The sequence below is a fragment of the Pelodiscus sinensis genome, chromosome 4, assembly GCF_052426305.1.
Source record: "Pelodiscus sinensis isolate ZL-2025 chromosome 4, ASM5242630v1, whole genome shotgun sequence".
Classification (NCBI taxonomy): domain Eukaryota; kingdom Metazoa; phylum Chordata; order Testudines; family Trionychidae; genus Pelodiscus; species Pelodiscus sinensis.
This window is the reverse complement of record NC_143055.1, coordinates 52,255,359-52,278,896: the sequence shown is the minus strand read 5'-3', so window position 1 is coordinate 52,278,896 and position 23,538 is coordinate 52,255,359. Positions and strand designations below refer to the sequence as shown.

Below are 23,538 nucleotides of genomic sequence, written 5' to 3'. Positions count from 1 at the left end.
GCGGAAGGGGCGGAGAGAAGCGGGAATGACTGGCCAGCCCGCTATTCGTTGCCGCGGCTCGGGCGACGAGGGAACCCGCTCCTGCTGGCCCCGCCCCCATGAGAATTTACCACGCGCCAATGCCCCCTCCGGTGCCTCCTGGTAACCCCTGGGCCCCAGTGCACAGCCGCCGCTCGCGCTTTGGAGCGCAGCGGAGAGTCTGGCAAGCGGCACGTGGAAGGTTGGAGGGCGGAACGTACCAAGCCCAGATCGGGGGGGAGGGGAGTCGGCGCTGAGTGTGTCTCCAAGATCAGAGCCAGCGGCAACCTCCCTCCCTCCCACCCACCCGCCCGCGCATTGCCCGGAGCACGCGAGCGTAGGGGCGCCGAGCGCGGCAGCAGGCAGCCCTAGCGGCCCCTGCCTGCGGACGCGGGAGGGGCGGTCCCTGGCTGCCCGCGCAGCAGCAGGAGGAATTGGCCTCGCGTCGGAGGCGGCCGGCGAGACCCGCGCTCCCGAGGCGGCGACACGTGTTTGCGCGGGGCCCGGCGCTATGGAGTTTGAGGAGCTGGGCATCCGGGAGGAGTGCGGCGTGTTCGGCTGCATCGCCTCCGGCTCGTGGCCCACGGAGCTGGATGTGCCCCATGTGATCACTTTGGGGCTGGTGGGGCTGCAGCACAGGTAAGAGGGGCTGCAGCACGCCGGAGACCGGGGGGAGGGGCTTCCAGCTGCCCGGGTGACGGGGAGGGGTGCACGTGGGGAAGTGTGGCAGGTGAGGGCCTGCTCAGGTAAGTGGGTCCGGGGCCCAGGACCAGCACCACGGCCAGGAGCGGGGGCTCTGGCTCTGCGAGTGTTCTTGGTGAGTGTGGGCTCCTTGGTAGAGGAGCGGCGAGGTGCGGGGGGGATCCATCCTAACGCAAAACCTGCAGTTCCTGAGACTTCTAGGGGCAGTAGCCAAAAGTGAGCCTCCCCGCCCGAGTGGCACATTGCAAACCACCATTAATGTCAGGGCTCCTCACAGCTTCCGTTTTGCGATTGCTTTATATGCAAGTGTGCGCTCTAACCTATCGCTGACCTTGGCCGGTTTTAAAGCTAGCTCTGAAGTCGGGTTTGGAGCGGTTCATGCTCCTTGCAGCTAGCACATGCACCACATAGCTCAGTTGGGTTTCACCTCAGGTCCCTATTTTTCTATCAGTTTCAGAAAAGACATGAAGCACAGAATGAAACTATTGCTTATTTTAGACTGAGGCTGTGCTACTTCATAAAGATTAGTTTTGTATAATTTAGATCTTTCTTATTCCATCCCTACCTGTTGCATATTTGTTCTACAGCCATGGAATAAAATGCAGTGCACAACACCTAGAAAAATGTTGGATATTTAACTGAAATGTACTAAGAATTCTCTTCAGATCATGTGAAATGAGGGTATACAAATATAATAAGTAAATATGCCCCAGATTAAAACCATCTTTATACCAGGAGTGTATGATTTAAACTTTTTTCCAAATTTAACTTGCAAACAAAAATTACTGATTCATCCAATCAATGAGTGTCACAGAAGAAAAATTAGCTTTAGCTTTAAAAAGTGTGTATTAAAGCCATGTTCTCTCTATAACCATAATATATAAAAGCAAAATCTGCAGGGGAGGGAGAATTTAAAAAAAGGGGGGGGGGCACCAACTAAGACCCTATCCAAATCCCATTCAGGTGTATGGAGGACCTTTCAGTTGACTTTAATGATATTTGTGCTAAGATAAGGTCTTTAGGTTTTATACTGAAATTAACCAGGACATTTAGTAAATCACTAAAAGCCTTGGATAGACATTGAATTTAAAGGGAACCCCGCAATATATCAAAAGGAAGAATTTAGCCCTTGGTATTTAGCAATATTTATCTCCAATTTTAACAGGCAGAAATGACAAACTAGCAGTTATCTATCTGCAGTTTGGGCTAATTGATTAACAAGGAGGAAATAGCTGTAAGGAATATATTAAAACAGACATGAGTTCAACTAATGAAGAGCTCTTGGGTATCTCATATGCTTGAGTAAAAAGTGCAGGTTTTTTATAACGTGCTGCAAACCCAAATGGCATATTTTTATATTCCTTCTTCTGATACAGTGGGACAGAGCAATGAAAACTTTTGGCATCTATGATTCCACAGTGTAAAATGAAATTAGTAGATGCATAATTTTCGTGAGTCTTGATTACAAAGTTTAGGTCACTCAAGTATTTCATTTCACTAGATGCTTGATCCTAGTAAATTAGGGGTGCAGAACCTAAGGCCTGAGGGCTGAATGCAGCTCTGGATTGCCTGGATCCGGCCCCTGAGGCTCAGGGCTCCCCCCAGCATGGCCTGTGCTGGCACTCCAGCCCCCTCTCCTCCCCTCTCTCTCCCCTCCCCCCCCCATCCACTGTATGGATGGAACACACAGAATCTACTAGTCTGGGTCCCCCTAGGCTCTGGTGTGTGAGGGGCAATCTTTCTGCTTCTCAGTCAGGGGCCACATCAGTGAGGGTTTGGGGTTTTTTTTGCTTCTCACTTATGTGCAGCCTCAGGCTAATTTTTCTGTGGGTCAGCAGTCCCAGACCCAAAAGAGGTTCCCCACCTCTGCAGTAAGTGCTGCACTTTGTGACCCCACCCAGCAAAGCACAGAAGGATGCACTTTAAGCATCTAAGTGGTACTGTTTTACTTCAGTGAGACTACTGATACACTTAAAATTAAGCACATCCTTAAGTGCTCTGCTGGACTGGGACAGAAATACACAGCATCTTGCAAGATAGAGCCCTTGAATACCAATATATTGAAACAAGAAGAACTTCAGAAAATTGCCTTTTATTTTATGTATTTCTCAATAAATAAAAGCATTTAGCTTCTGAAGGGTCAAATTCTGATTTTGGAGCCACTTGTATTGGAGGATAGAATTTGGTCCATTAGGGTCATCCTTATTTTATTTTTTGCTCTTTGTTTGAGGTGTTACCCGTTAATTATGAGCAGATATAAGATAAACCAAAATAAACTTAGTTTAAACTAAATAAGAGTGTTTCTTATGCCTTTTACACCATCTTAACAAATAAAACATTCACTGGAGATTGGTAATACTTTCTCTGGTAGATAAGTCCTAAGAGCCTAATCAAACCCCCACTGTAGTCAGTAGGATATAACGTAGGCTCCGCTAGACGTAGCTATACTTCCTGACTCCTAGCCTTCTCACATGCTGTGCCATGGAGGGCATTTAGCATATTTTAACTAACCGTCTCTTTTTAAAGTCTATTTTTAAGCCTCTCTGATGCAGCTTCAAATAGTAAAAACATCCAAGAATTTGTTTTCTGATTCTATACACACCAGTGCTGTGGAGAGTACTATGGAAATGCCTATCTAAAGCACTAATTCTCAGCATGGTTGTGACACATTTTAACAGCTATGTTAAAGTGGAAGTAGACTTGATTTTTTTTTTTTTTTTGAAACTTTTACACAAAGTTTTAATGTGGACAGAGCTGAAGGATAAGTCCATTGGTTTAGCTTCATTTTTTGTGAACCATGGTATTAAGGTCATTATAGAAATTGTATTTTGACAGGATACCTTGAAAACTAGTTTTCTGGAGTGGGAAAGAAATATTTGGGAGAGTCTAAAAGTTGTAGGCAAGGGGTTGTCTGATACAATCACTACAACTGTGATGCTGTAACTGCTGCTGTGGTGCCACAGTGTAAATGTGCTACAATGGCAGAAGAGATTTTTTTCATTGCCGTAGACATAATTTACCCTCTCAAGAAGCAATAGCACAATTGATAGAAGAATTATTGTTGTTTCTGGGGGTAAGTCTGTTTAGCTACAGACTCTGGAAGTTCTACAATCTGGAATATTTACACCCCTAAGTAATATGTTGATTAGGTATCAATAGGCTTCAGACTTCACTGGTATATTTTTCTTCACTAAACTGGTCTCAACAAACATTTTATGCAGTAGGGCCAAAATTACAAGTTTTGAGGGCAAAACTTGTAAACTATTTTACTAATTAATATGTTTAACAGTAGCTTTCCCCTTAGCCACAGATCTCATATAGCTAAATTCAATATTTCAAGTTGTAACTCACAAGAGCACAAGAATGGCCATATTGGGTCAGGCCAATGGTGCATCTGGCTCAGTGTCCTGTCTTCTGACAATGGCCAGTGCCAGGTACTTAAGAGGGAATGAACAAAATATCATTGTCTTGTATTTCTAGTCTCAAAAGATAAATTTGATACATTGCCTGTTATTTTCACACAAACAGACCCTCCCCCTTTTTTAGAGAGTTTTCGCCATTAGTAGCCAGACCATCTTGTATATGGGCCTTTCAGATTTTGCAGAGAAAGCAAGATCAGGCCAGGTAAACACTTGGATTAGTGGCCTTCAAGAAACGTGTAGATCAGTGTTTCCCAAATGGGGTACTGCGGGACCCTGGGATTCTGCAAAGTGAAACTAAGAGTTCTGTGAGAAAATTCTACTCCCCTGCCCCCTGCAGCTCCCATTGAAGCTGTATGGCGGGGGCGGCCTTCTGACGGTGTATGGCTCTGGTCACTCCACCACCCACTGCAGCTGCCCCACCACTGCGCAGCCCCCTCCTCACCTCGCAGGACTTCCTCTGTCCCACCAGGCCTCTGGTGTCACGCAGCCTCCTCCTTGTGTGCAGGCAGTGGCTTGTTACAACAGCTGCTGCTGCTGGGAAAGGAGGGGTGGCTGGGTCTGCAGCGCCAAGTAGCCGCTCCTGGATCTCGGCATTTTTAAATTGTCGCCTGCGCCCCGGCAGGGGCTTCGCTACACCCCCCTCCCCTGGGGCGTGCTTGGGCTTGTTGCCACTCTCTCCCCTCCCATGCTCATCCCCACCCTGCTGGGGAAGCGGCAGGGTCTGGTCTGGTCTGGCAGGGAAGGTCAGGGTTTCTACACACACGCACACCTTTCCCACTGCTCTGCCAACGGGAGGCTTGACCTGGTGCTGCAGCTGCGCTGACATCCCTGCTGCATTGGGGGGAGGGAGGGGGCGCTGAGCTCCTTCTCCTGCCCCCCTACTGGAACAAGAGCGTGCTGCTGGGAGGGTTTCCCTGCTGCAGCAGGGTGCCAAGTCAGGTAAGCGGCCCCCCCTTGTGCCCAGACCCCACACCCAAGTCGTCCTCACTTACGCCCCCCCTTCCCCCCCGCCAGGACCCCGCATTCCCAGCTTGCTCTGGATACCCTGCTCCATATATAAGACTGTTATTAGGGGTTCCACGAAATTCTTTCGAGTTTAAAAGAGTTCTGTGGTCAAATAAAATTGGGAAACACTGTTGTAGATTATACAAAAACTGGTGTTTAGATGCTTCAGAGGGGTAGCCGAGTTACTCTGTAACTGGAAAAAGTTAACAGCAAATAGTCTTGCAGAACCTTAGAGACTAACAAAACGTGTTAGTCTCTAAGGTGCTGCAGGACTATTTGGTGTTTAGATTTGGCTGTTTCCCCTTTTAAATTTGTACTTAGTATTCCAAGTGAGATTTACACCATTGTTCAGATTTAAAAATTCAACACTACTTTTTTCAAAGAGTAGTGGTAATTAGCTTCTTAGCCTGTCCATATTCAGTAATGAATTGTATTCTGTCTACCTAAATTTAATTTGGATAAGATTGTGGGTGTGTTGTGTACTTGCACTTTATTTCTTGGTATTCAGAGGTTTCAGTGTAGCTATTCTGTAAGGGCACAAGTTACTCCTGTTATGTTTTTTAAGTTTTGGGGCATTTAATTCTCTTGCCTTAAAACAAGAAAAAAAAATTCTCAGTAAATGAGTGTGTACCAGCTCTCACTCTTCACTGCTTCGGTTGCCTGGCAATGATTATGCTGGTCACAGGACTCATTGGCTGCATGTTAATCCCTTCACTGCCTCTGTATCCTCTCCTGTCTCTGCCTGTACAGAAGTTTCAAGGGGTAGCCAATCATCTGAAGAAGTGGGCTGTGCCCACGAAAGCTCATGATACCATCTACATGTTTTGTTAGTCTATAAAGTGCTACCAGACCATCTGTTGTTTAAGTTCTGCCTGTACAGTACACCTTGATTTTTCTCTCTCCACACAAGAAGCAGGCCACAACATCAAACCTGTTGGTTGAGGAACTGAATAAGTGCAGAAGCAGTTCAGAGACTAGCATGGAGTCAATGATGATTTTTTTGGGTGTGGATATGTATAGTAGACACAGATGTGGTGGTTTTGGGGTGGGGAGGGGCAGATAAAGCTCTCCAATATCCTTCACCATCCAGCTTGGCCCCCATCTTTCCATCTCTTCAATATTCTGTTCCAACACCATCCCCAATATTTTCTCATTTCTGATCTCCTGTTTTCTCTCCAACTGCTCAGAGACACTCCCCCCACTCATATACACACACTGCTCTAGTTCCCCTAACAGTGTTTATCACGCTCTCTGCTCTGACCACCTGCATATCCCTGCTTTTCTGAGCTCCACACAAACATCCCTCCTCTTAGCACACCCACCTCCTTTTCAGTCAGTTCTTATGTAAGCTCATAGGACCATGGGACCAGTTGGACACTGGGATGGTGAGAGGTAGAGCTGTAGAATTCCTACCTCAGACTTGAACCTGGTGTGTGGAGAAAGGGACCTACATATCTCTGCAACAGAGAGAGATGGCAAGGGGGGGAGCAGAATCCGGTGTTGAGGGGAGCCAGTTAAAAGCCTATTCCCTCAGCACAGTCTCCATGGAGAGAAGGGGCAGGAGCTCAGTGGGGATCTGGTGGCGCTTCCACTTTTGAAATGCAGCAAGAGCAGGGCTTTTTTTACATTTCAAAAGCAAAGCGGTGCCGGGAGCACGGGGCTAGCAGGAGACTATTTGAGTTTCCTGGCTGGCCATGCTGCCTTCAGTGCTTCCGCCTTTGAAACGTAGCAAGAACCAGCAGGGCTCTTGATACATTTCAAAGGCAGAGGTACCTTTACTGACTAATCAAATCATTGATGCAAATTACATCGACTATTCAATTAGTTGATTAATTTAAATTTAACATCATTAGTTGTTACTGTAGTTGTATTACACTCATTTTAACATGCCTAGTTAAAAGTAATTGGCTAACCATGTAACTGCTGAAAATTTTCAGCAGTTTCAAATAAGGTGGCAGCCAGCTCTGCAGGACCCAGTGTACACAAGCTGCTGCCCTGCGCTGCTTCCTCTGATAAAGAGGGTGCATGCTGGATCCCACGGAGCCATCTCACCCCTTGTCCCCCCCACCGCTGCTGCTTTTGACAAAGGCATCAGCATGGAGGATAAGGGGGGATAGGCAGGAGCCAGTACTAAGGATGTTAAAATGTGGTTAATTGACTAGTCAATGGAATTTTCATCTTCTAGTCGATATGCCCTTCCTTATCCTTCTTTGAAATGTACAAGAGCCCCCACTGCGGCTCTTGTACATTTCAAAGGAGGAATGGGGAACTCCATGTAAAGCCCAGGGCCAGCGGGAAGTCCCGCTGACTCCGGGCTGCACTGCTTTGAAATGCACAAGAGTCCTCAGTGGGGGCTCTTGTACATTTCAAAGGAGGAATGTGGAAGTGCCTATCGACTAGTCCGTACTACACTGCATGCTGCTAAGAGCTTATGGTCAGCTGAGGATTCCCCAGCTGACCCCGGGCTCCACGCGGCACTTCCCTGGAAATCGCCCCGGGAGGCAGTGTTTCAAAGGGGCAGTGGAACTTGGGGTCCTCTGGGGACTCCTCAGCTGATCCTGGGTTCTGGGGAAATCCTGCGGGAAGCCCAGGATCAGATGGGAATTCCCAGATGATCCCGGGCTCCATGACAGCTGCCCCTTTGAAACGCAAGATGGGGCATTTTAAAGGGGCAGCTGCTGCACAGATGATCTGCAGATCATCTGTGCATGGGCTGCTCCTTTGAAATGCCGCCTTGGAGTTTCAAAGCTGCAGTGCTTCACAGCTGTGCAGCACTGCCACTTTGAAGTACTCCTTCCTTTGCATCCCCCCCCCCTTTACTGCCTTCATCTCATAGAGACATCGTGGGGGTGGGGAATCAACTAGTGAAAAGGCTATCCGATAAGCAAATGCTTATTAGATAGTCGACTAGTTTTTAACATCCCTAGCCAGTACATGCAAGAAGCCAGCTTCCCTGCTTCGTTCCCCCCTCCATGCAGCTGCCTCTCTATCACAGGCAGCAGCACGGAAGGGGGAGGCAGAGGAGCCAGTATGCGTGTGGAGCTTCCTGCCCCTCTCCCACGCACTTCTGCCTTTGAGGGTGGAGGAGGCAGGCAGGAGCTGAAACGTGCATGCAGGCAGGCAGTTTTTAAGCTGGCTCTCCACATGTGCTGTCCCCCGTTGCTGCAGTTACACATTTATATAAAAACACAATACTTAACATCCCTAGTGCAAGGTGGCATTGGTTCTGATCAGTTGTAGCAAAATTAACTAGTCTGGTTAATTTATTCTGCTGTTTGAGCAAAAGCCCTGGCACTGGAATTTTCTGTCTGCAGGTTAAGGAAAGCCAGCACAGCATTAACATAATACATTAGTATGGTTTTGTTTTGTTCAGGGGAAGCTTGTATTTTCACTTCCCACTTACTTTGGTAAAGGAAGCTGTAATAAAACCTTCAAGTATTTAAAGGTTATGAATGCAGAGGAGGAGGAACTGTTAAGATGGTCAAGAAAGGTGTTCCTAAAAGGGATGGGATGAAATTAAAGCAAAGAAAAATCTAGGTTTACAATAAGGAAAAATTTCCTTTCAATTAAATCTGCTAACTTGTGTCAATCTCCTAAAAGCAGTGATGTGGAAACCCCAAAAGCTCAAGCCCAAACTTATTCTAGGGAAGTAATCCTGCACCAGTATGGACAGGCTAGATAATCAAATAGACCTCTTCCATCTTTATCTCTGTGGATTATTTGTATTTTCTTTTTGCATGCTAGTTCAATAGAAAGGTTGTTTAACCAACCTGTTTTATAGCTGAAGGATCACCGTACATCTGTGTTCTGCTGATGCCTTGTGTTTCTTCCTGTTTATAAAGTCTTCCTAATAGTGTGTGTTTGCCTTCTGTTACTGTACGCATTCTGTCTGTTAAACTTCTTTGAAACTGAACTACAGCTTTCTCAGAAGCACTCTTAAGTGGACCGGGTGATGATTCTGTAGAAGAAAGCACAGTATGTTATTGGGGGGGTGGGAGGGAGGGGAAAACTAGAGCAATGTAAAGAGAGGACCAGCAAAGTGATGAGGCTACACTGAACTACCTCTACAGATGTTAGAAACATTTGTTTTCTAAAGCTATCACATCTTGCTGGTGTGAAGAAGAATGACCCAGATATATCAGGCCATAATTAGAGCTGGCCAGGATTTCTGTGATTAACATTTTTCTGTTGAAAAAAGCTGATTTGTCACAACTGAAACTTTCATTCCCTGTTGGGCATGGTATTAATGTAACCATTTTCCTGTTAAATCTTAGTTACTCAAACTTCTCTACTTGCCCCCTTTAGACTGTTTATAAGCTGATAAAAATGAAAATACTCAGTTGCCCAGCCCAGTCTCCTTCCCTTTAACATATTTCCTCTTGTTCATGATAGTGATTTTAGAATCTTCTCAATACGAAAATTAGGCTCAGAGATTTATAGTTGTTTCCTGGTATCTTTGTCTTTAAATAGGATGCAGGGTCTCATGTTAGTATCTGTTCAGTGCCTCATGGGCACCAAATGTTTCCACTCTGAGTTATTCTTCAAGGTCTGAGAAACTTCTGTTGCTGTCATGTTTCCCTCCCTCTGAGTGAACATTGGAACAAAGAAATCACACAATTTCCTCACAAAATCCTGATGAAACTTCTTGATTAGCCTAAGTCAGTGGTTCCCAACCTTTTCACTAGTGCAGACCCCTTACGGCCCCCCAAACAGTTCGCAGACCCCCCATCAAAGCCAATTCTAGCTGCTATATAAACTTCATTAAATGAAAAAGGAAACATAAATAACTAACATTTAAAACGACGCATACTCATTTCCAACATCGCAACAATTCAATTGCACGTTTTGTCACCACAAATTACCATAACAATTGGTCCTGTATAGCAACAAATAATAAACTTTAGGCTTACCTAGTGAGATCTCTGGAATTGTTTCTTTCACTTCTCAGTCCTACCAGTCTTTGGTTCAAGGTCTCAGACCAGATTAACTCTTCTGGGATTCCAAGTTTTGTGGAATTTATGGGCCCCTCTACACTCTGAGGTGGGGCCAAAAACGAGGGATCCCATTGTGCGGGATAGGGCTGCCAGTGAGTGGAATAGGGATGGGGGTGCAGAAGCTGGGGGGGAAAATAGGGTGTGAGAGAAAGCAGAGGGTAGGTGTCTGGCAGGAGGGAAGGGGCAGGAGCAGGTTGCTGGTGGGGGCCTGGGCAGGGTGCAGGTGGAAGTCTGGCCAGGGTGTAAAGTGCTAGAGGGGGAGGAGCAGGGTGCTAGTGGGGGCCTGGGAAGTTGGCAGGAGCAGGGTGCTACTGGGCAGGTGGGGCCCTGGGCAAGGACAGGGTGCTGTATGGTGTTTGGCCCGGGGGCAGGTTGCTGGTGGGGCCCTGGGCAGGGTACTCGTGGGGGTCTGGGCGGGGGGGGGGGGGTCAGGGTACTTGTGGGGGTCTAGGCGGGGGGAGGAGACAGGGACAGCTCAGCTGATACCTGGTGATCCTGCAGCTGTGCACCAGATCTGGGGTCTCAGGAAGCACGTGCACTGCTTCTCCATCCCCAAACAGCCAGCGTGCTTCCTGAAAAGCTGGGGCTGTCACGCTGCCAGGGATTTCCTTCCCCCTGCTTCCTTCCTTCCTGCCTGCCTTCCTGCACACAGGGGAGGGTAGTAGGAGTCCCGGGACTGCGTGCCAGTTCCAACTTGTCAGTAAGCGCATCCTCTTCCTCTGTTCCCTATGACAGCTGGTGTGCTCCCTGAGAAGTTGGAGCTGGCGCGCAGTCCCAGAACTCCTACTTCCCTCGCCCCCCCCCCTTCCCCTCCGGTTCACAGGAGGCAGGGGGAAGGAAGTCCCCAGCAGTGACACAGACCTGGCTTTTCAGGAAGTGCACCAGCTGTTTGGGGGAGGGGAGGAGTCACCCGTGCGCTTCCTGAGATGCCAGACCAGACACACTGTTGCGGCACTTATCCCCCACGCCACAGGAAGCTGGCACTACCTTCATTTTTGCAGGAGGTAGCGCCAGCATGGGCTCCTTCATGGGGGGGGGGGGAGAGGCTGGGACACTTCGCGATTGACTGGTCGTGCCCCCAAAAATGATCAGTTGATCACGATTGACGGTTGACGGGTTGGTGACTATGGTTCTATGTTCATTTTTATTTATCTCCTCTGCCCTCCCCCTCCCCCCCCCCGCCTCCCATGAACCCCCTGCAATACCCTCATGGACCCCCAGGGGTCCACCAACCCCAGGTTGGAAACCACTGGCTTAAGTAATTGTTTTACAGCTTGAATGTTTGATTAAACTAGCACCTAGCATTCAACTATGTAACAGTATTTGCATATCTGCAAAAAGCTCTTACCATCATCAGATGTTTTTCTCTTGATACCCCTAGGTCCTGTGTTTATGATAATGTCTTCTACTGACTCTTATTTAAAAAAAAAAACACCAGTTAGTCTATGAACTAAGAGCTGCTCTAAAACCAGACAAACTAAAAAGTACTTATGATATGTAAGAAATATTTAGAGAAGATGTCTCTGAACAATAGGAATGTCCTGGACAGGTTAGGCGCCACCTGAAAGTAGTTTGATTTCACAAGTCTGACACCCAAAATCAGATAAATTTAGTTAAAAATTGATCAGGTGTCAGTACTCTCTCTGTTGCTGACTTGAGACACAGTTATGAGTGGATACTGCTCTAAGACTTCATTATACAGGCAGTCCCCGAGTTACGTACAAGATAGGGACCGTAGGTTTGCTCTTAAGTTGAATTTGTATGTAAGTCGGAACTGGCATCCAGATTCAGCCACTGTTGAAACTGACCAGCAGCGGCTGAATCGGACATGCCTGGGGCAGAGCAGCTGGAGTGCTGCTGGGTTGGTCTGGTAGTGCCGACCCTTAGCGCGGCGGGACCAACCCGGCAGCACCCCAGCTGCTCTACCCCAGGTGTTCCCAAGTCAGCCGCTGCTGAAACTGATCAGCGGCTGATTCCAGGAAGCCCCGGTGCAGAGCAGCTCTGCCTTGGGCTTCCTGTAGTCAGCCGCTGGTCAGTTTCAGCAGCGGCTGACTTGGGGACGCCTGGGGCAGAGCAGCTGGGGTGCTGCTGGGTTGGTCCAGTAGTGCCACACCTCGGCGCTGTGGGACCAACCTGGCAATCCCCCAGCTGCTCTACCCCAGGCGTCTGCGAGAAAAGCCTGGTGTGCTGGGGGGGGGAGAGGCACTAGCTGCGCCGCTCCCCCCTCCCAGCAGACCAGGGTGACGCGGAGCGACTTTTCTCGCTGCGGAGGACGCAGGTGGCGGGACCATGGCGCATCTCGGCGGTCCCGCCGCCCGTGTCCTCTGAGGCGAGAAAGCCGCTCCGCGTCTCCCTGGTCTGCTGGGGGGAAGTGCCCCCCACGCCGCCAGAGGCGGTGACAGTGGGGGAGGCACCCCGCACTAGCTGCGTGCCCCCCCACCCCGTTCGTAACTAGGGGTCTGACTAAATTCGGACTGACGTAACTCGGGGTCTGCCTGTATTCTCAAATGATTCTTTGTCAAATTATAGCACTACTTTTTTTGTTAATGCAAATTTGTGAAGACCATATTAGAATACTAAAGTGAAAGCAGCTTCTCTAAATGTTTTTAATAATGAATGCAATTTGAGATTGATTCCATTTGAGGTTGACAGTAATTACACCTGGACTCAAAAATAATCTTAGGCAGAGATGTTCATCAGCTCAGGATATATCTGTTATCAGATTAATGGGGAACACTTTTTTATTGTATAGAAATGGGCTCACTGTTCTTTATCCCCTTTTACTTGGATACTATAAGCATATGCTCTTACTTGCTACTGCTCTCAGAATTTACCATCCTTATAATTTTACAAAACCTGACTGACGACCTCTACAACCTGTCATTTCAACTAACTCCAATGCTCAGTGTTAAAGATAGCAGAAAATTACCATGTTTGTAAGCTTAATTTTAGGAGATTGGAGTTTTCATTGCTTTTTAATACCTGATATGAGATTAGAACTTTCACATCCCCAGCTAGATGCAACTAGAGGTTGTCTACTGAAGATGCAGTCGACTTCATCGTAAAACCTCATCTTTTTTCTGGGATTGCCAAGATGATCATTTTCTTTTTGCAGTGCACGGTATTCGTATTTTAAGTTCTTGTACTTTGTGCGACATTGTTTCCAGTCTCTGTCTATGCCAAATTTCATTAACCTTCTGGCAATCTCCTCAAAGATTTCTTTATTTCTTGTTGCTCCTTCAAGCATTTGTTGTATCTTCCCTTCTGACCATATATTTATTAGAGCTCTGACTTCATTATCACTCCAATGTTTTCCTGATCCTGTGTCATGAACTGTAATAACCTTAATGTGATTCTGTGCTTCATCCAAATGAGTTAAACTGTCTGAAAATATGAATGAAACAAATAACTGAGAATTGCAGAACACACACAAATAAAAGATCTCTAGCTACGTACATTTTATTCAGTAATAAGATGAGTGAATTAACATTTGAATTAAGATTTTTGATTATTTTGTCAGAACTTGGACTATAAAAGTGTATATATTGCAATAATATATGGGAATGGTTCAGTCATGTATATACACATTTTTCTTCTGGGGCTCTTCTACATTTCAAAGGAGGAATGCGGAACTCCGCATGCAGCTTGGGGCCAGCGGGAAGTCCCACTGACTCTGGGTGGCACGCAGGTGCCTGCTTTGAAATGCACAAGAGTCCCCAGTGGGGGCTCTTGGGCGTTTCATAGCAGGAGTGCCTTCATGGAGCCCAGGGTCAGCTGGGGAGTCCCCCGCTGACCCCAGGCTCCATGTGGCTCTGCCAATTTGAAATGCCATACAGAACCTGGGGCCAGTGGGGGACTCCCCAGCTGACCCTGGGCTCCACACAAACACCGCGGTGGCATTTCAAAGTGGCAATGCCGCATAGAATCATAGAATAGAATCATAGAATAATAGGACTGGAAGGGACCTCGAGAGGTCATCGAGTCCAGCCCCCCGCCCTCAAGGCAGGATCAAGCTCCGTCTACACCATCCCTGACAGATGTCTATCTAACCTGTTCTTAAATATCTCCAGAGAGGGAGATTCCACCACCTCCCTTGGCAATTTATTCCAATATTTGACCACCCTGACAGTTAGGAATTTTTTCCTAATGTCCAATCTAAACCTCCCCTGCTGCACTTTAAGCCCATTACTCCTTGTCCTGTCCTCAGAAACCAAGAGGAACAAATTTTCTCCTTCCTCCTTGTGACACCCTTTTAGATATTTGAAAACCGCTATCATGTCCCCCCTTAATCTTCTTTTTTCCAAACTAAACAAGCCCAGTTCATGAAGCCTGGCTTCATAGGTCATGTTCTCTAAACCTTTAATCATTCTTGTCGCTCTTCTCTGTACCCTTTCCAATTTCTCCACATCTTTCTTGAAATGTGGCGCCCAGAACTGGACACAGTACTCCAGCTGAGGCCTAACTAGTGCAGAGTAGAGTGGCAGAATGACTTCACGAGTTTTGCTTACAACACACCTGTTGATACAACCTAGAATCATATTTGCTTTTTTTGCAACAGCATCACACTGTTGGCTCATATTCAACTTGTGGTCCACTATGACCCCTAGATCCCTTTCCGCCATGCTCCTTCCTAGACAGTCGCTTCCCATCTTGTATGTATGGAACTGATTGTTCCTTCCTAAGTGGAGCACTTTGCATTTCTCTTTATTAAACCTCATCCTGTTTACCTCTGACCATTTCTCTAACTTGCTAAGGTCATTTTGAATTATGTCCCTATCCTCCAAAGAAGTTGCAACCCCACCCAGTTTGGTATCATCTGCAAACTTAATAAGCGTACTCTCTATCCCAATATCTACATCATTGATGAAGATATTGAACAGTACGGGTCCCAAAACAGACCCTTGAGGAACTCCACTTGTTATCCCTTTCCAGCAGGATTTAGAACCATTAACAACAACTCTCTGACTACGGTTATCCAGCCAATTATGCACCCACCTTATCGTGGCCCTATCTAAGTTATATTTGCCTAGTTTATCAATAAGAATATCATGCGAGACCGTATCAAATGCCTTACTAAAGTCTAGGTATATGACATCCACCGCTTCTCCCTTATCCACAAGGCTCGTTATCTTATCAAAGAAAGCTATCAGATTAGTTTGGCATGACTTGTTCTTCACAAACCCATGCTGGCTATTCCCTATCACTTTATTACCTTCCAAGTGTTGGAACCTGGGATCAACTCTGTGATGCTGCTGCTTCGGCTGCCGCTTTGAAGTATCCCCTTTTGCTGCCTCTATCTGATGGGGGGAGGGGGGGGAGAATTGACTAATCCTTAATATCCTTACATGGGACTAGTCCTTTCAGCTTCAATGGGACTGTTCCCAGACCTGTAGTTAGGCACGCTCTTATGTAATTAGTTGGAATGTGCACTTTATTCAGTGTTTTTGTGGTAGCAGCTCTCTCTGGTGCTCATACAGAAAGTACCTATATGCACTATTGTCTCAGCTCTTGCTGGTAGAATATCACTTAATGTGTGTACAGTGCTCTTGCCTCGCTGAGTAGAGCTGGTATAGGGATGCTCCTCAGTAAACCAAGGTACTGGATGCCATTTCCAGGGATTCACACCTGACAGCTACCCCCAGGATCCAGCTAAGAGAGTCTGAGTATATTACTAGGGAATATGAAGTTGGTACTGTCGGTATTGTGGTCCCCGTCATGACTATAGATGCATCACAACTCGAGTGAAAAACATTTTTTTGTCCCGAGTGTAGATTAGATTATTTCACTTGAATTAACTTGTGATAGCATTGATAGAACAATATTGCTGATCTGACTGAAACCTTAAAATGGGAGCAATGGTTTATAAAAAGAACACATTTTAGCTCTGTACAATCAAGGCAAGTGAATTAGTAGCTAAACTTTTACAATGTCTCTTGCTGACAATTAGTTCAATTTTATCCACAGCTGAATTGAAGTAGGTAATAAACAATGGTAGCTGGAATCCACAGTAGTGATCAGGTTGCCTTTGGCAGTAGTGATTGAAATTACACCTTTTTAAAAACTGAGATATGTATAACTAGACACTTACCTGTCTCAGTTATCTGTTTCACTACTGATGGGCCAGATGTATCCTCTGAAGTAGTGCTTACAGAATCATCATCTATCAAAAATACAGTTTTATGTTAAATCTATTTAGGTATATGAACTGAATATATTCTTCCGATCTTCTGCAGGGTTCCCGTAATAACCATTTGCATTAATCTTTTAAAATTTATTTATTGTTTAGATGTAACTGTCTCCATAGTTTCTCTTGTGTTTTTAAAAGAATCATGCTTCGCTACCATTCCAGAGGACATGCTTCCACACTGATGATGCTCATTTAAAAATGTCAATCAAATTTGTGACTGAACTGCTTAAAGGAGAATTGTAAAACTCCAGCTCTGTTTTACCTGTATTTTGCCATATATTTTATGTTATAGTAGTCTAGAACAGTGGCTTACAAACTTTTCGGCATCAATAGCAGCAGAACTTGAGCAAAAAAAGAAAAGAAAAAGGAACTGACCATTAACCGGGGGGGGGCATGACCATTAACCAGGGGGGCATGCCCTCCAGTTTGGGAAACTATGGTCTAGAATAATGACTCGGCACATGTTCTTTTAAAGAATATCTTTGTTGCAGATTTGATAAAACACAAAAAAGGTTCTACATTGTTTTGTTTGAGTGCAGTTATAAAACAAAAAAAATGTCTACATTGGTTAGTTGTATTCATGATAGAGATTTCACCTCATGGAACTACTGTAGTGAATTGAAAAATGTTTCTTTATCATTTTTACAGTGCAGATATTTGTAATAAAAATATAAAGTAAGCAGTGCATACTTTGTATTCTATGCTGTAATTAAAATCAATATATTTGAAAATGTAGAAGAAAATTTAGTAAATTTCAATGGGCATTCTGTTGCTCCACAGTGTGATTTAAAACTGATTAATCACAATTAATTTGAGTTAACTGCAGGAGTTAACTGACTGACAGCCCTACTCTGTATACTATATACAGTGGACTTCCGATAATTTGGCACCTTTTGGACCTAGGCAGTGCCGGATTATCAGATTTCCCGGAGAATCAGGAGGTCTGGTACAGCTGCACCGCTTAACCAGCTGGCCAGGACACAATCTCCCTCCCTCCTCCCCTTTCCACTTCGCATCTCCTCCATGCTGTAACCTCTCTTCTCCATACTGTAACACAATCCCACTCCCTCTTCCCCCTCTCCCAACCTTATGCTCCCTCTGATTACAGCCAGCACGTGTGCTGAGCGGCAGGCTTTTTAATCAGCTCGTCAGGAGCGCTTGGCATTTTGATGTCGGAGTATCAGGAGTGCCGAACAGTTGGATGCCGGACTATCAGAGTTTTACTGTACACTGAAATGTAAGCATAGGATTTTACTGTCCAGTGGGAGTTTTGTCACCGACTTCAGTAAGGCCAGGATTTCATCCTTTGTGGGTTTCAGGTTTTGGAGAAGGCTGAATTTCTTCCTCTTTCCCTGTTTCTGGATACTTGGATATCTTAGGCCATTTGGGTTTTTAATGAAGGTCAGAACTGTGTGTGATGTTAACACATAAGATCACTAATAATAAGCATGACTTGATTGGATGCAACCAGGATAAACAAGATAACTAATTTAAATGTAGGATAGTACTTAGCAGTTATGCAGATTTGTATACCTTCTTTTGAATTTTGAAAGGATTTTACTGATTTTTTTTCACAGTGTACATTTAAGTGTACATTTTATAGAAAAGCAAACAGATTCAGAAATTATACTTCATGATACCAACCTACCATTAATGATCTCATTATAAAAATAGCAAATTATTCCATAGTTGCCCATTATGAGAATTTTTGCACATTCCTCTGAAACATGTAGTACTATCTACTGTTGAAGATATGGTTCTGCACCAGAAAGCCACTGGTCAGATTTCATGTCGTGATTCTTGTTCTCTGAAGTTGACCCATCCTAGGCAACCCAATGAGTCAGCAATATAAATTCTAATTCCATCTCTAACTCCTGATCCTGTGCTCATTTTTCTCAACCATGTTGTGTTTCTAACCTGTCTGTGCATTGTTGTCTTTAAGTGATTCATATCTGAAATGGATTACTGACATACAATTCAATTGGTTTTTGGTTCCTAGTACACAAATAGAAGTATTCACATGACATCTTGTAAAACTATTCTAGATGGAAAGTTCTTGCTGCATTCATGTGATCTGACTGTGTGTCTGAACATAGCTGGATGTTCTTTTGCTCCAGACTCAATATAGTTTTGTCTCCCCCGCACAATGTTTCCTTCATAGAATTGCTTTGATGCAGTTGGTTACGTCATAGAAATAATAGAAATGTAGGACTAGAAGGGATCTTGATAGATGATCTATCTGGTCCCTTGGATGAGGCAGGACTAAGTATTACTTAGACTACCCCTGACAGTTGTTTGTGTAACTGTTCTTAGAAATCTCCAGTGACCTGAGATTCCACAACGTATGTAGGTAATTTTGTTCCAGTGCTGCTTTATGCTGCTAGTTTGCAAGTTTTTCCTGGTGTCTAACCTAAATGTCTTGCTGCAATTTAAACCCATTACTGTTTGTCCCGTCTTACAATTCAGTACCCTCCTCTTCATAACAGCCTTTAATGTACTTAAAGACTGTTAACAGGTTTCCCCCTTCTCTTCTCTAGACTGAAACAATTGGGGTTTGTTTAATCTTTCCTCTAGGTCATGTTTTCTAGACTATTAATCACTGTGGTATAAACCTGTGGTATCTTAGTACATTTTGATGTAGCTTGGAATACCTGTATATTACCAAATATGACTTGGTTCTGCAACTGTGGCTTCTATGCTTATTTATTTCTAAGTAAGAGTATCTCTAGTCTTCCTCCATTACATACTGTTTGCAAATCTGTTTTTAATTAGGCCATTTTTCTCAAATACTTGAAATTAGATATGCATTTATATATTACTGATTTGAATTCACTCTTATTAAAATTCCTAACATCTCAATTGCAATTATTGGACAGTGATCTATATATATCTCTTAAACGAATTACACTAGCATAAAATGGTTTGAAAAGCCTGAATAGGCTTCAAATGGCCGCTGCTTTTGCGTGGCAGCTATTTTAGTTGTTTTGGTCAATACTTTCTAGTATTTGGATTTTTAAAAAATGTCTGTGTTCATCAAATACATAAAATATTCTGTCCAACACAGCAAAATGTGATTGTGGTCTTTTTAAAAACAAATTATAGATTTGTAAATTAGCATTTTTAGCAGAATCTTGAATGCATAGCACTAAACGGTAAGGTAAAAACTGTATTTGCACCACTGAATCCTTTATAATTCTGCACTAAAATGGGATGCTTTCAAGATCATTATGGAAAACTTTTAACTTACCTATGTCAATTGTCTCTTTCTTTATATGTGTAGATTCCAAGTCTTCTGGAGTAAAGTTAATGAAATCCTCTTTATTTTCAGAGATTTCTGTGTGAATTTATATACAATAACTTACAAAATTTACTGTCTTAATTTATGTCTGAAACATAACCACTCTCACGTCATAGTTTCTGTAGTGGCAAATTCATTCAACTTATGTATTTAACTCTTTTGGACTCTTGGCTAAAAATCTGATGGCAACACTTTGCAATAAATCTGAGACATCATTTAAAACCGTTCTTCTAGTTAGAATAAATACAATGTGATTTCTAATTGGTGAGTTTGTTTGGGAATAGAATTGATGTCAGTCACTTATTTAGATAGTAAGCTCTTTGGGACAGCAACTATTTCTTACTACAGTATGTGTTTGTTGCCAAGAACATGGGGATGCAGGTCTCATTTGAGGCCTCTAGGCATTACGGTAACAAATAAAATAATAATGAACTGGTAATGCATGTGTGCGGTCTATAGGGTGACTATATATAGTGGTTCTGCTAAAGGTTCTGGTCCAAGGCTTCCATTAACTGACTTCTGTGGGCATTGAGTCAGACTGAAAAAGGACAAAAAATGCATAGTTTGCCTTCTCAGTGGTAGGATGGAGATGCCATATTAACAGTATATCTGTGGTAGAAGTTTGACAACAGAGGAGAATACTACACTGGCAATCCATAAGCAAGCCATTCTAAAAATGTGTCATTTACATTGTGTTATCATAACTTGCTTTTTTTCCTCTGCTAACATGGTGTCTATGCTTTTGATCTGGGAGAGGAGTCTCCCATTTTAACTGATTCTCCTTCACTTGTTAGTGCTTCTTTTTGACTGGCAAAGGAGGAAAGTATTTATTCATATCCTTATGTATTTGGAGAAACTGATGTAGAGAGGTTATTATGGGGATCTGCAGAAGGGGGGGAGAGAGCTCCATGCACTGCCCCTGCCCCCACCCCCAGCTCAATTTCTCTATTGGCTGAAAACTGAAGCATGCAAAGTCTCCCCCTTCCTCTGAGCTGAAAGCCACAGGGAGCAGCCAGCCACTTGGAGCAATCTGGGGCTGCTGACTAGCAGGGAGCCTGCCTTAGGGTACTGCAGGGCTGCTGACTAGGAGTTGCTTAGGTCAGTGCCTCCCAGCCAGAGCCTGCCTCCGACATCCCAACTCATCCGGCATCCCAACTCCCTGCCCCAGATCATCACCCAAACCTCTGCACCCCTCCTCCCCTAGGTCACAATTCCCTCCCAACACTGGATCCCCTCTTACAACCCTCCCCCAGGCCAGCATCCTCTCCTGTACCCATATTCCCTCCTGGACCCTGCACCCAAATCTCCTGCTCCAGATCACAGCCCCCTCCTTCACCCAAGCTCCCTCTCAGACCCTACACCCAGTCTCCTACTCCGAGCTCCTATCTACACCCAACCTCCATCCCAGACACCCCCCCCCCCCCCACACACACATCCTCGATAGAAAAGTGCAGCCCTTGACCACGTACCAAAATCTTGGCGTGGCCACCCCCTCAAAAATTGCCAACCCTGACTGTGCAAAGTGTCATTGGCAGGCTTCTAGGCCTGTCGTCAGTCCATTGGAGAACACTGACATTAAACATTAATTGACAAAATATGATCTGTAGCTTTAACAAGTTACTAAAAATGTACCCACAAAAATTGGTGCGGATTTGTTGTGCTTTTATCTATTCATTGTTGCTTTGCTTTTAACCTTTTGTACGACATTCACATCATAGTGCTCATTTTCTGAGAGTTAAGAATAGACTCTTTTTTTCTGAAGTTAGTCCTACTAGTTGAGTGGAGGACATACTGGCTATGTCTGCACTGCTGCTGGAAGAGAGCCTCCCAGCCTGGGTAGACACATTCACTGTCTCGTTTAAAAATAGCAGTTTGGATGTTTGTTGTCTGGTGGAGACTCAGGCTAGCTAACGAAGCTCAAACCTATGACGTTATGTAGGCTTGAAAGTCTGAATTCCCATTCAAGACAAAGTGTCAGCATACAAAAAATAGCAGTGTTGGCAGGCTCTTCTTCTACACAGGCTGGGAGTCTCCCTCCCAACTGCAGCATAGTCATAGACTTTAAGATCCTCACCACAAAGAACAAACAGCAGCAGTGTGTTTTACCTTCATTATAATATGCCTTGGCTCCATCAGTACTGGTTAGTCAAACCAAATTATGACTCTTTTTCCAGTAGCCACATTCAATCTATACTTTGCATGTGACTAGCTTGGTATGAAGCAAGACAGTTTTGCTGTGTTCACTGGCACTTAGGGTAGTGTAGTAGCAGCTTTTCTAGTCATCTTCTCCATCCCTTCCCCAAACATCTCTACGCATCTCATTTATGAGTAAAGAATTAGGAGTCTCTTTCGTAAATTTCAGTCCCATGCTTGTCAGTTGTGCCACAAATTGGCAGCCTAAGAACTGGAAGATGTTGAAAGTAAAGGACATTGTTTCAGGGGGTATCCTGAGAAAACTCTCTCTAGATTATGCAGCTGGTAAATTCCTTGCTGCTTTATTTTGTCTGCAGTGGTACTTAGGCCTGTAGATGTATGCATTATTGGACTATCCAAATGACTGAAACAAAAAACATGCAGGACTCTGGGCAAACTCCATTTTGCTGAAATGCATGTTACAGGTGACTGGTAGGATCTGAAATCTGTATTATCAAAAGTCCTGTGCACCCAGCAGCAGCCATTGTAAAGCAGTTTGTTTGTGTGTGTATAGAGAGTGCAGTTCTGTCATCGGTAGATGGGCAAAAGCAATGTTGTCCAATTGACATCAAATTACTTCATGACTAGTCAGATGCTCTATCACTTACTTGTCTCAGCTTTCCCTCTTGCTACATGCGACACTTCCAGATTCTCTGAAGTCATGGTTACAGAAACTTCATCTGTCAGAAGATTTAAATTTGGCATTTAAAACTTTTTGAGCATGCTGTGCTTAAAGGCTGAATACTGCGCATAAGGCTGACAAAGGAGGTAATGCAGGTTTTCCTTCCAATGGAAATACTCAAGGCAGTAAAAAGGCATTCCCACATCTTTCTAGTTAGGTGTTAAGCTTCCCCTACCCCCAGCCCTGCCAGACAATATTTTCCTCTGAATCTTTGCAAAGAATATGTGAGTATAGAACACAGTAAGGAGCATATAGTGTAAGCAGGGGCTGAACTGCTGCTTGCTATCAGCCAGCTAAAAGGGGTGGGTGGGTGTGCCCACTGCAGTTGTTTAGCTCTGCAAGGTAATTAACTGTTAACTGTTGATATGTAAATACAGCTCAGGAGAGAATACGAGGTGTGGCTATGTAAATCCCATTCAGCCAGGGCTGATGGAGGGTCAGTGTTGGAATGGAATGTGGCTGAGAGCCAGACCTATTGCAGCCAGTGAAGTGGCGCCAGCCAAGAATCGTCCAAAGAGTCCGACATCCCAAAAGTCTCTGTCCCTAGTCCGTGCCACCCAGAGTCCCAAAGTTCACCTGCAAGGTTTCACCTCCCAACCTGGGTAGAAATGGGGGTGGGAGGATAGATAGGGGGCACCTTTTAGGAAACTCCGCCACGCTCCACCAGGTGTCTCATTCCACGCCACTGGATGCTCCGCTGGGCGCCTGCCGCCACTCCTCGCCTGCCGCCCCTCCACACCACTGTTCCTCACCTGCCACCACTCTGCTCCACGCCACACCGCGGATCGCCGCTCCTCACCTGCCGCTGCTCCGCTCTGCTCCACACCACGCCACGCCACTGGTTGCCACCACTTCACTAGCTGCAATAGGTCTGGCTCTCAGCCAAACCAGTGATTTTAGCTCTCCGTGATTTCAACTCTTTAGCCACCAGTTGGACTGGCAAATGAATCCAGCTTTCACTGGACTAGCATAAGAAAAGACTCCTCCGGGAGTCTGCTTTAGGTCTGTCCTTAAAACAAAGGGGGAAAGGTGCAGGC

General features: G+C 45.0%; 2 protein-coding genes across 7 annotated transcripts in view; one reads left to right on the top strand and one right to left on the bottom strand.

Annotated features, from left to right (window-relative positions):
• PAICS (phosphoribosylaminoimidazole carboxylase and phosphoribosylaminoimidazolesuccinocarboxamide synthase) overlaps nucleotides 1-23,538 on the bottom strand; it is a 67,681-nt gene that overhangs the window by 21,294 nt on the left and 22,849 nt on the right. For 2 of the 5 annotated variants that reach the window (XM_006113500.5, XM_089777873.1), the window contains 6 exons: nucleotides 22,428-22,499; nucleotides 19,576-19,662; nucleotides 16,230-16,301; nucleotides 13,124-13,525; nucleotides 11,490-11,555; nucleotides 8,918-9,105 (listed from right to left, as the gene is read on the bottom strand). In XM_006113500.5, coding sequence (XP_006113562.3) covers nucleotides 8,918-9,105; nucleotides 11,490-11,555; nucleotides 13,124-13,525; nucleotides 16,230-16,301; nucleotides 19,576-19,662; nucleotides 22,428-22,499 — 887 coding nt within the window. Of the gene's footprint in view, nucleotides 1-110; nucleotides 129-239; nucleotides 259-8,917; nucleotides 9,106-11,489; nucleotides 11,556-13,123; nucleotides 13,526-16,229; nucleotides 16,302-19,575; nucleotides 19,663-22,427; nucleotides 22,500-23,538 lie in introns of those variants that run through there. The other 3 variants (XM_089777872.1, XM_089777874.1, XM_089777875.1) reach the window with 3 other exon arrangements.
• PPAT (phosphoribosyl pyrophosphate amidotransferase) overlaps nucleotides 357-23,538 on the top strand; it is an 81,125-nt gene continuing 57,943 nt past the window's right edge. Inside the window, exon 1 of one of the 2 annotated variants that reach the window (XM_089777876.1) lies at nucleotides 357-657. In XM_089777876.1, the coding sequence (XP_089634002.1) occupies nucleotides 530-657 (128 nt within the window). In that variant the 5' untranslated portion in view covers nucleotides 357-529. Of the gene's footprint in view, nucleotides 658-814; nucleotides 836-23,538 lie in introns of those variants that run through there. The other variant, XM_075930381.2, reaches the window with a different exon arrangement.